General features: G+C 38.6%; 1 protein-coding gene across 2 annotated transcripts; it reads left to right on the plus strand.

Annotated features, from left to right (window-relative positions):
* The first annotated feature begins 1,322 nt into the window (after positions 1 to 1,322).
* Positions 1,323 to 11,857, plus strand: LOC106917047 (GRAM domain-containing protein 2B-like). Of its 2 annotated transcripts, none has more exons than XM_014985706.2 (14): positions 1,323 to 1,631; positions 2,274 to 2,402; positions 3,690 to 3,777; positions 3,867 to 3,936; positions 4,015 to 4,118; positions 4,207 to 4,302; positions 4,380 to 4,451; positions 5,408 to 5,488; positions 5,647 to 5,758; positions 6,357 to 6,473; positions 8,600 to 8,690; positions 8,829 to 8,933; positions 9,016 to 9,100; positions 11,101 to 11,857. In XM_014985706.2, the coding sequence occupies exons 1-14, from the start codon at positions 1,537 to 1,539 to the stop codon at positions 11,137 to 11,139; spliced, it is 1,284 nt and encodes a 427-aa protein (XP_014841192.2). In that variant the 5' UTR covers positions 1,323 to 1,536; the 3' UTR covers positions 11,140 to 11,857. The 2 variants fall into 2 exon arrangements, with proteins under 2 accessions (XP_014841192.2, XP_014841191.2); XM_014985705.2 differs by having other exon boundaries at positions 1,325 to 1,631; positions 3,687 to 3,777.
* The last annotated feature ends 122 nt before the right edge of the window (positions 11,858 to 11,979 follow it).

Genomic DNA, 11,979 nt, shown 5'->3' on the forward strand with positions numbered 1-11,979 from the left:
GATATTTAACATTAGCATCTCATATTAGCAATTAGCATAATTAGACAAGTCAGCTTAAAAACAGTATATATTTGATAAAGTAGACTTGGGGGTGTCGGATCACAGACCTGCAACTTGTCCACCTTAAATTAATCAAATGGCAGAATTACTTCCTCAGCAGCTCTACGCGATTTTGCTAATCATGTCAAAGCAGATGCACATTTAAATGATCCCGGACAAACCCCCTGTTCCTGTTTTTTTTTTTTGTTTTTGTTTTGTTTTATTTTGTTTTTTTTCTCTAAGTGAGGTTTTTGATATTAATTAGGGGGTGTTTGCATGTTGTTTATCATCATCATAAAACTTTTTCAGGGGATTTATCATCACAAGACAAAACCCCCAAAAAGTCAGAATTGCTTTTTTGTTTTTTTATTTTAGAATTTTCTCCACCATTGGTATCACGAGAGCATTAATGAACATAATTACTTTTGAAAATATGATTAACTGTATGCCGTTTATTGATAAGAATCACACGTCTTCATGTAACTGTCCTGAAGAAACATATTTTAAAATTGGCAGGTTTTTAAGAGCAGTATTTGCGCTTGTGGAACCGAAAGAGGTTGCAAAAACTCTTTATCATAACTTTTAATGTTATCACAACAGATACCACAAAATATGATAACTCCTTAATTTTATTTGGCACAATCCTATTTTTAGTCGCTCTCTTATCTGTAGGGGCCAGATGCTAAGATCAGTGACTGGTGAGAAGCTAACATGTGTCTCAGATGCAATGTTATATGCAATATGTTTTAGCTCAGTTTGAAACAACTAAAACTGTTGAAAATGTGGTTTTATGACTCTTACAAATGTTTCTACTGGTAGAATATTGCTTGTTTGGGGTCATTTGTCATAGAAGTTAACTTTCCTAAACAGGATTTAGAGTAACTAGATGTGGTGAACGTGGAATTTGAGCTTTTTGTAGTATAACATTTTTTCTGCAGAATTCATAAAAATGGTATAAAAAAAATTACTGATACTTAATGGCATACCTGCATGGGTACGAAATGGTTTGATTGTAGCACCGGAAGGACGAAATGGAAACACAAAAGAGACTCCGAAAACACACGAAACACGTATTAGTTATATTCTGCTGCCCCCTGCTGGAACTGCATGTGAAATACACTGCTACCTGATGTTTTAGAACATTTTAAAAAACTTTTAAAAGCTTACAATGACGCGAGTAGAAACACTCATTCAAAACTCACACTAATATTTAGCACAAAATAATTACACTACATAAATGTTAGACTTTATAAGTCGGTGTTAGGACTCCGCTCTTCCCCGTTTCTCCTGACGTTGTTCCCGGCTGTTCCCTCCCCATTCTTCCCGGCTCCTCCTCTGTGCTTCTTCTCCGTCCATCGAGCCACCGTCCCAAACCACACGAAAGAAAAAAAAAAGGAAAAAAAAAAACTTCCCATACTTCCTGAAAATCCTCCGCTTTGCGAGCGCAGAGGGGAGGGAAACCGACGGTGGCGGACGAGGAGATATGAACCGTAAAGTATGGTCCCGATGAGCGAGCAGGCGGACGCACCTCTGACCCCGCTGTCCGCCGCAGATCAACTTCCCTGCAAAGACTCCCGGGGGAAAAGCTTGACGTGAGTCTGGATAAAGATGCCAGGCAGAAGGGCAGGCCTTGCTTCTTTTTTTCCCTCCTCCTCTATATTTGTTTGTTTGCTTGTTTATTGCTTTATTTCTCTCTCGCTCTCTCTCTCTCTCTCTCTTTTTTTTTTTTTTTTTTGCTTAAGTGGAAACGATCCAGACATGATGGACAACCGCTATTTGCATTCGCGTCCTGCTCCATACTTTGTATGTAGATGAAGTGGATGCGGTGACTTTAAATAGCCGGATGCGGCGCGGACGTGTCGCGTGCCACAATGAGAGAGGGTTTCATTTGCATTCAGAAATCCAAGATGTCCAAAACTTTCCTGCAACGTACTTTTGAAGCGTATTATGTCAGCCCTAGAGGTGGCGCCCTCTAGGGTCCAATTTACGCGCAGGACCAAAACAGAAAAGTAAAAAAAAAAAAAAAGGGCTTGTCTTTATTAATGCCTCCTGGCTACATGTTCACTTAGCCATTAAAACAACAACCGCTGCAGAGGGAGGAGGAAGAAGAGGGAAACGAGTTAAAACCTGCAGCAGATGATGTATGGTGGCTTCACCCAGGTGTAAAAAGACTGCATGCAAAGTGTAATTGAACACCTTCTGGGATCTTTGACTGTGCTCTCCTCTGCTCCTAGGTCCTCAGAGGGGAACAATGAGGAGGAGAGGAGGCAGAAGAGGCGTGGACTGGCACCGGCAGACCTCCAGCTGCTGCTGGACTCCGAGTCAGAACCGTCAGAGAGCAGGAAGAAACCAGCCAGCATCAGGTGACCACCAATGCATCACTGCTTTAAAAAAAAAAAAAATTTTTTTTACGATTAATCCTCATGTTTAGTATCGAATAGCTTTATGTTAATCGTTCTGTACAGTAAAAATTAGCTGGACAACAATGTCACGACTTATTATCTCTTAATATAAAAGCTTCAATGTATGTAGCATTAAAACCTCACAGGCATGGAGCTGTAAGGTTTTAAAAGCTCCATGATTCAACAACTTTACATCATACTTTACTTACCGTTTACAGTAAGTAAAGCAAGATAGATTCCTGTTTTATTTTTTCAGCCGTATGTAATGTAGCCGTGGTAGGGTTGTGTTTCTTTTTCCTTGTACGGGATCATTTTGATCCTTTGTAATCTCTGTGCAAACTATTGCTTGAACTCAAGGTTTCACATGTGCAAAGGTTAAAAAAAAAACCTACCTGGACTGCTGAACTTTATTTCAGGTTCATACGTTTAATGAGACTCTCCACATTTAATAAAATGGGTGAAAGTCAAGAAAACAAATCGATTAATCCTATAGATGCAGCAAAGCATTGGACTGACGGTGTGTACATTTTCTGAAAGCATACTTCACCTTTTTACATTTTTAAACGTCACTTTAAAGCTGGAAAGGAGTTGACTTTTTAAAAAAAAAAATCTTGATCTTGTTTTTTTACATAGCAAATCGAGGCATTTTAAAAATGGGTGTGTAAACTTGTAATGTCCACAGATATATTCACTTTTTTTCTTTTTTGGGGGGGTTGTTTCATATCAGAAGTGATGATATGAAACTTCTGTTTCATATCATCACTTCTGATATGAAGGGCTGATATGAATCACTTCATATCATCATCAGAAGTGATGATATGAAACTCCTGTTTCACATCATCACTTCTGATATGAAACAGTGTATGTATGCCTGTGTTCTAAAAAGTTTCTAAAACCTTCGGTTGCTGCACACTGCTGGGAAGCTAGCTGAAACAATGTTGTTACACTTGTTTTCTTTCTCGAGGTCATCATTCCACGAGAGCCTCATTCTAGCCTATTCCTAGGAATAGTTTTAAAGTTTGTTGAAACTTTCCAGCTCCTACACGTCATGAATCCTGTGTAGGACCAAGGCGCTGTTTACAGATTCCCTCGGCTGCCTTGTGCTAAAGCAGTCTCAAAGTAAACACACACATTCAGGATCCGACGTTTGCGTTTGACTGATAATGTGACGTATAGCTTTCCTTCTGCCGAGGCCGTCGTCGTACCGGGCCGCCCGGCTGTAAACACTGACCTTTTTTCATCCAGCAGACAGAAGCCCGTGGAGCCGCTGTCACCAATGCTGAACCTGAGCGACTTTGAAACCAAGCTTGACCGGAAGAAATCCCAGACCAACCAGGTAGCGATGCGTCTTCGAATCCCGCCAAGCTTTTCCACCCGTCTGCTGTTCTTTAATGATTCTGTGTTGTGCTCTTTCGTTTCTCGCAGTTGTCAAAGACCAACGCGCATTACCACAAGTTATTCAAGGCGGTCAGCAAAGATGAGCTGCTCAAACAGAGTAAGCTCTGTATCCTCCTGTTTGGATGACATGTTTGGGTTGTTTAATTTTGGAAACTGAATACTTGTTTGCCACCAGGTTACACCTGCGCCCTGCAGAGAGACATGTTGTACCAGGGCAAAATGTTCGTCTCGCAAAACTGGATCTGTTTCCACTCCAAAGTCTTTGGCAAAGACATCAAGGTATGCTACAGAAAAACTGCAAACAGGGAACTTATGACAATTTTCCAATACTGATCAGTTGGCGTTAATTGTGCTTCCTCGTTGCCAGATTTCCATCCCGGTGATGTCGGTGAAACTTATCAAAAAAACTAAGACTGCGTTATTGGTGCCAAACGCTCTTGTAATTGGAACTACAGACTTAGATGTAAGTAAATTGTACAACTGGTGTTCTTCTTAGAATATAAGCATAAAAGTGATGTTTTCTTTTGTCTTTTTTTTTAGCATGTCTTTGTATCATTTCTCTCTCGAAACAACACCTTTAAATTTCTGAAATCCATCTGCCCTCATCTGGAGGTAAATAACATCCTCTTGTAATGTCAGATAACTAGTTGTTTGTATTTTTTTAATATCTTTTTTAAATGACTAGAACAGGGAAATAAATCATTAGGGTGGGGGTCATTAGCATTTAGCAACTACTGTTACATTAGCTGGTATTAACTTTTTGGTTTCAATTGCTGTTAAATACAGTGACTGACCAGCATAGAAAAGAAAATGCAAATGTCAAAAAGAATAAAATGCTCTCCCAGAAGTGTTTTTTTAGTGCATGTGTAAGTGCTTTTGTTGTTGTGTTATTTCATGTGCATTTTGTTGGCTATTTGGGGGCATTAAATCAGGTATTTTTTTAAATTTGTAGTTACTTAATAAAATATAACTTTATATTATATTCAAAAGTACTTTTAGCAAAAAATGACCAAGCTAGCAAAAACTGTTTTGGATTAAGCTAAACTAGCATAACTCTATATGAAGTTAGCTAGCTAAACATAGCTAGCTAAGGAACTAGCATTGTTAGGTAATTTTCTTGATTTCTAGTAGCGATGGGTGTTAATTGGTAATTTGTAGTAATTTGTGGCATTTATGTCAATAACAACTATATTATATTATATTGTCAATAACAACTATATTTTAAAAAATTACTTGATTAATAAATGTTGTTTTTGAAATACATTACATGGATTTAGTTCCCCAAAAATTCAGGTACTACAAAAATATAACACACCTATTAGCATAAATAGGCTAGTTTCATACATCAGGGACATAAAGAGCACCACTACAGACAATTGCATTAAACCATATATTTAAGTATTTTGAAGTTATCTGGTCATCTATGAAACCAATATCTCAAAAAAATCAATCGTTCAAACAAAAAAAAGTAACAATTTCCAAACATACTGTCTGGTTTTAGGGGTTTGTAAAGATTTCCACCACTACTTCCAGTTATTCTTCTAAAACCCTGCATGTTGTCATTGCAGGTGGATAAGATAAGTAGCAGCCCTGTAGCTTCCTCCTGTGAAAACAGCTTCAGAGCTAGCTGCCCCACGTCGCTTCCTCTGGTCAGTAAGGGGTCTGGTCCTTCCATTTTCTGCCATGTTTGTTCAGGATGAATTCATTGTACCTGATCCATTGTGAAGGAATGCGGACGTGCATTGTTGTCGTGTAACTCAACACCCCACTGGGGCTTGCTGTGTGCTTTGCTGCGTGTGCGCCGCAGGACTTTTCTGGAGACTTCTCCGACCTGGATGGAGTTATGCACCAGAGGCGGCAGGACATGATGGAGAGCAGCAGCTCTGGTTCGCAGACTCCAGATTATGATAAAATAAGCGGTGTGTGTTTTGTTTTTACAATAAAATACCATGGACCCCACCTTCATTTACTCTGCTCACAGTCACAGAGTCCTTGTTTTGAAAGGTTTCAGATGTCATAGTCTTTGTTTAGGGCAACAAAAACCAAGTAGGATTCTTTCTACAGTGAGAACAGTTTGCAGAAAAACACTGCTAATCCCCCTTAGGCACTAAAATAATCTTTAGCTAATAGTTTATTAGCTAAGTAGACTACTATTGGTTTTGGGGTCTATTTAGTGGAATAGACTAACTAGTCTATTTAGAAAGTTGACAAATGGCTACTATTTAGCTAGTAGTCTATATAGCTACTACCTAGTAATTAGACTAGTATCTAGTAAGCTATTTAGCTACAAGCTAAACTACTATTAAACTAGTATTAACTTGTAGCTAAGTAGGGTTAGGGTAAATAGAGTTGCGAGTTAAATAGAGTACTAGTTAGTGTATTTAGCTAATAGACTCCCCTCATGTTTTCTCTGGTCATAAATGGCAAGACCACTTGTTGATTTGTGAAGTATTTTGAGGTAGTGTTAATATTTACTCAAGTAACTGGGCTGACAGCTTCTCTCTGTTTATGCCACAGACTTTAGCAGCCTCCCAGACACATTTCTGAGTGCAGCGAAGACCAGAGAGGTTTCGGTCCACGCAGACATTCACCTCCAGAACCCGAGCCAAAAGCACGGAGCCGCCCTCAAAAATGGTATTTAAATCCTGGAGTAAAAAACAAAAAAAGTCTCGGCATGTTAACAAATAATCTGTTTAACTGTCATTGCTTCATTTTGCCTGATAGTTATGAGAGCAACATGTGTCTCATGAACACAGTTTGTCTCTTCGCCACAGAAGGTTGTTGTTCAAAGTGAATTTATAGATTTTTAATATGTTTGGAGGATATCTTTTTATTTGCAATTTTTCATTTCGTTAATAATTAATCTGTATTTTTGTCTTTGTCATGATAAGTTGCCACGATAAATTCCAGTTAATGTTGAAAAAAAAAAGACTAAAATGTTATTTCTTCTTTTTTTTTTCCACTGTTTTTTTCCACGAGAGAATCTATAGGTATCAGTAAATTTGGAGATTAAATGATTAAATGAAGCCTCCATGTTTAATTTAACAATGTATATCACTATTCAGTGCGTGGTGTCCTGAAGAAGCTAATTTCAAATAGGAATGTCATTTTTCAAGACCACCATTTATGTTGTGGCGACATGAAGTCTGCAGCATGCACTTACCTAAAAAATAAGTAAAAGTCTTTTTCAATACATTTTTTTTCATTGTAACTCTTTGTTTTCACAATAGTACTGCAAAATATCATAATAAATTAAGTCCATGTCACCCAACCGTCTTGTACGATCATCACAAAGTGGAAGGAGCATATCACGTGTGTCAGTTTTCAAGTCATTCCTTTGATTCGCAATTGGATTTAGACCTGGACTTTGACTGGGCCATTCTGACACAATGTTTGGAGTCGGTTGTTTCTCACACAGTTCAAACCGCTCCTGCTTTATCAGATAGACCGCGTTGATCTACGTGTGTACCTCTAGACAAAGAGAGTGGATGAAAAGTAAACATATTCTTGGCACATTGTTCAGGTCAGAAGCTATAAATCAGAACGTTGCTTGTTGAGTCGGCCTGATGCAGGATCTTGGGAGGCAGCCCAAAGTCGTCTTTATTTACGGCAAAGCTGACCGTTTCCAGGCTTCTGCTACATCTCAGAGCTGCAGCGTGTCCATTCAAAAGGTTACTGTAAATGTCAGCGTTCCTTTGCAGTGTTGAAAAGTGTTTTATTGTTTTCCAGGCATGGATAAAAATGAAAAGAGAAAACGGGTTTTGGGAAATGTTTCCTCATTTTCTAAATCATTCTTCTTACATATTCCAAAGAACAACACCCAACCAGATGTTAATGATGGCAGGAATTACAAAAAAATTACCTTAATTTGCCATGTTGATTATAATATTTTACAAATTAGCATTTTTGGATTTTGACTTTGACTGAATCCACTCATCCAAAACATTTAAAGGGGCATCATTATGTAAAATTGACTTTTTTTTAGCTTTACATCAACAATGGCATGTTATAATGTTATTCCCTCATCAAAAACTTGACTGTTTGTGCATGTTTGAGAAATCCGTTAATCTCCATGGCAACCATTCAGCTGAGCAAAACGTCTGGGTGGACATAGCTCCGCCTTCAAAGACGAAGCTCCTCCTCAGAACTTCTGTTTTCAAATGTCCAAGCTTCCACCTCACAGAACCCCTGATGTCCTCCACTCAGCTCCTTCAGACTAGCCAGTAGCAATTAGCAAACACCTGGTAGAGCAGCGCATCTGCTGAGCTCATTATTAGTGATGAGTTCCTGAATGCGTCGTTTCAGAAAGAGCATGCATCGAAGTCAAACTTTCTTTTAAGTCAGTTTTTATAATAACTGAAGGTAACATAGTTACTTGATTGTACAAAAAAATGGCACCATGTGACTGGAAAACACATAATACTTCCATTTTAAAAGAGACCAATAAATGACCTGTTTTAACTCCAGACGACTTCAAATTAATCTTTAACTGGACTTGTACAGAAACTGTTTCTGAAATGCCAGACTTAGCAAAACCAAGGCTAAAGTTCACCAGCTATTTAAAGAACTGTAGTCTAGAAATCCTTTTTTTTCCCCAACATGCCAAAGAGAAGTAGCGCCCTTTTACCACACTCTCAACTACGAGATACATAAACATATGAATTCTTGCTATTGAAAATGTTTAAAAACCTTTGAATGTATTTTCCTACTTTTCACCTCATAGCATGACATATTTTCCCTCTTTTTATCTGTGACTGTAGGCCAAAGCATGCCTCCACATGGACTTAGACCAAAAGACTCGTCCTCACAGCCAAAGTCCTTACACGTCATCCTCTTCATCTATCTGTTTTTGTGAGTAATCGCCTGAATATTATGCGGAGTCAACCAGCTGCTGTCTTTCTGCGTGCTAACGATTGTTCTGTGTGTAGCTGATCGTGGATTGCAACACATGCTGCTAATTTCCTTTTCCTTTTTTCTTTGTCTCCACAGAGTCAGCATTCTTGTCTTGTCCTCTTGTTACATGGCCTTCAAGATTGTGGCTCTTGAGCATCGCCTGAACTCCCTGCTGTCGATGGGGGAACTCGTTGATAACGAGTGAGAGCCCGGAAAGTCTCAGCATCGTGCTTTCGCTACTTCTGCGATCTCCTAAATAGTTTAAAATTGTACCTTGTTGCAGAAATGCTGGGAGCCAGAGGTCGCAGGTCGAAGTGAACGCTGAGATCTACGGGGAGCTTTCCACTAACCTGTTCAAGTTAGAGAAGGTTTGCTCTGCTCGTTTACTGACTGCACAAATCTGCCGTGTATTAACTCGCTGTTATCGCCTCTTAGCCTCAGGCTAGCAAAATGACTGTTTCAGAGGACCGCTTTTAAGATTAGGAAAATCATGTTGCAGAGTTACTATAAATGTAAAACACAATCTGTTCATGTTTGCAGAGTAAACATGAACAGCAGCAGAGTGGCTTCAGCTAGAATGATGACTGTAAACAAGAGGGAAAGCTTTTACCTGGTTCTATCCAGAGGGAACATGAGTCCACTTTGTCTGATATGGGAATTAATCTAGAAATGTAAATGGTTTAAAGAAACTCGCTTTCTTCAAAAGATATTTCTATTTGCTAAATGCACACATTTTAAGAGCAAAAGTTTTTTTTTCTGTTTTTCAATTTACAAACATTTCCTTAGTATTTGGTAAAATTGCATTTAAACTGAATGGGGTCAAAAGTTGTGGGAATTTCACAAGCTTCTTATAACAATTTACTGGAATTTGAGAGAAGAAATCAGATCCATCCTGAGGCACATGCGAGTTAAGTGGGCTCCACACCACCAGGGGGCTCCCAAGAGCAAAAAGATAGCATGATATATATTTTTTTCTTAAACATTGAATACAAACTAGACATGAAAAAAAAAAACTTTCTATATTATTTTTATAGTTGACACACATTCCTGCTGCTTCCACTGTTGGGGAAATATAAGATTTTAAACTTGTTTACTGTAAATTCAGTGTTTTACTATTTTAACTTTCAATTAGTTAAAATAATTTTAAATACCACTCTGCATTTCAAAATCCAAATATTTTTGTTTGCTTTTCCTGTAAGATTAAAACCAACGGCCATAATAACACCAGTGCAATTTAAGCTAGTTACAAATGGCGCTAATGACAGCAGGTATGTTGACCTGCTGGTATGCAGGTCGTGCGGGGGGGGGCTCACGGCCTTAAAAAGGCTTGGGCCGGCCCTGTGTGAAAGATACAGTTTTAATGCATCAGTGAGACTTTTTTTTAGGAAATCCCTTCACACTCAAGACGTAAAATAATCCCTCCTGACTGCAGCTGAGACAGACTTCACTTTCATAAAACATTTCCAGCGATCCCGTGCCCTGAGATCTCGGTCAAAAGACTCTTTCACAAAACAGTTCAGTGTCTCGGTTGCAAAGATTCACCCCGTCACCTGTTTATGAATCACGAGTCCAGCTGACCAGCTGTGTCACAGGGTTAAGTCACTAAATAGCAGTGTGCAAGTTATTAGTGGAGCTTAGAGATACTTTAAAGTCTTAACCTCAGTTATGTTCTGATGTGATTATCTAATAAAAATGAGAAACAAAATAAGAAATGGCGTTAGCACATTGCTACAGGAGAAAGTCAATTTGAAAACCATCAGTTTTATTAAATAATTGAGAGAGGACCAAAATTCCTCCACAACAGTGTAAGAGTCTGACAAGCTATCAACTCAGATGAAACTCAAACATATTAGCTAAAATTCAGGATTCAGGTGGAGACGAACATTAACGGCAAAGAAAATGAAAAGTTAAGCTTTCAAAAAAGGAGAAAATGTGGCTGAAACCACAGTAAGCTACTAATGTCTCAAACTGGAGACATTAGTAGCTTTACGCTCCATATTCATTCAATAACGATTTCTCTGCGTTCTTTTCCAATTGCTGTGGTGCGCTGCACCAAATTAATAACGCCTACGTCTCTGGGTTTCATTTTGTTAACGGAGTTAGTAGTGATGGCAAGTTAAAGTATCGTCTTTTTGCCCTCCATCATCGTGCGATTGCTCACAATTTCACAAAGCAACACTTTTGTTTCAATCAGTTGCTAAGCTAACTCTCCATAGCTATCTATTCAGCATGTAGAGATGACACACAGCAAAAGTCAGCTTGTCCTGCACAAGACCACAGTCATATTTTAACAAATATACAGCAGTCTATTGTAACCGGCTAATCAGTGTCCCTCTGTCTTGTCTCTCCTCTTGCTGTTTCGCCATAGATTCAAAGGAACCTCAGGAAGCTCCTGGAGGAGACTTAAAGGAAGACCTGCGTCTGTGTTTCTGTCCAGACGGAGGCTTGGCTGGTAGTTAGAGAGGCGGTGGGAGCTGTGCAGCACATTTGGTGGCTCCGTTGCCAAAGCTTGGACAGCTCACACCCCCAGAGCTCAGTCTTAAAAAGCTGTGTGAACATTTGTTGTGCAATAATAGCCTCACTCTGTGTTTCCCTCAGGACTTTTCTGTCTCCTGTTTCAAACAAAGCAGTGCTGCAGCTTTAAGGCAGCATATTTTATGTACTGTATTTTAGCTTGCAATATCATGACAATGATAGTTTTTTTTTAACACACTCTCACATGTATGCCTACGTATAGAAATATGACCATGAAGGTTAGGTTCAAAAGTGCAATTGTCAGTGTTTGGAAACATTTCTTAAAAGGTCAAAGGTCAAATAGTGCTCTCTTTCTCTTAGAAGTGAAATGCTAATAGATTCTGTTTACGTCCTGCGTATAAATCACTCAGCTGGAGATGTTTGCACAATATAGTCAAGTACTTTCTTATGGTGATGAAAAAATCCATAGTGCTTTTGTAAATATTTGCTCTAACTCACTTGATTGTTATGAAAAAAAAGAAAATGTTAATAATGAGATTATATTAGGTCTATTTATCATAGATGTTTCTCTTGATTAACTTTGGTGATCAGATGCTTTGATTTTGTAATCTGATAAATTATGTTCACGAGAATAAACTCTTTTCTTCAAACTTTCGTTTAACTGAAGCTTGAAGACCAGTGTTTAGACCGCAGACATTATGCAGTTTTTTTTTTTGCTGTGCTGGTATCAGTTTCCTAGATTATTGGGTTTCCCCCACACCCTTCCAGAATC

Source organism: Poecilia mexicana, unplaced genomic scaffold (assembly GCF_051168715.1).
Source record: "Poecilia mexicana isolate PSO_F unplaced genomic scaffold, ASM5116871v1 scaffold_12, whole genome shotgun sequence".
In the NCBI taxonomy this organism is placed as follows: domain Eukaryota; kingdom Metazoa; phylum Chordata; class Actinopteri; order Cyprinodontiformes; family Poeciliidae; genus Poecilia; species Poecilia mexicana.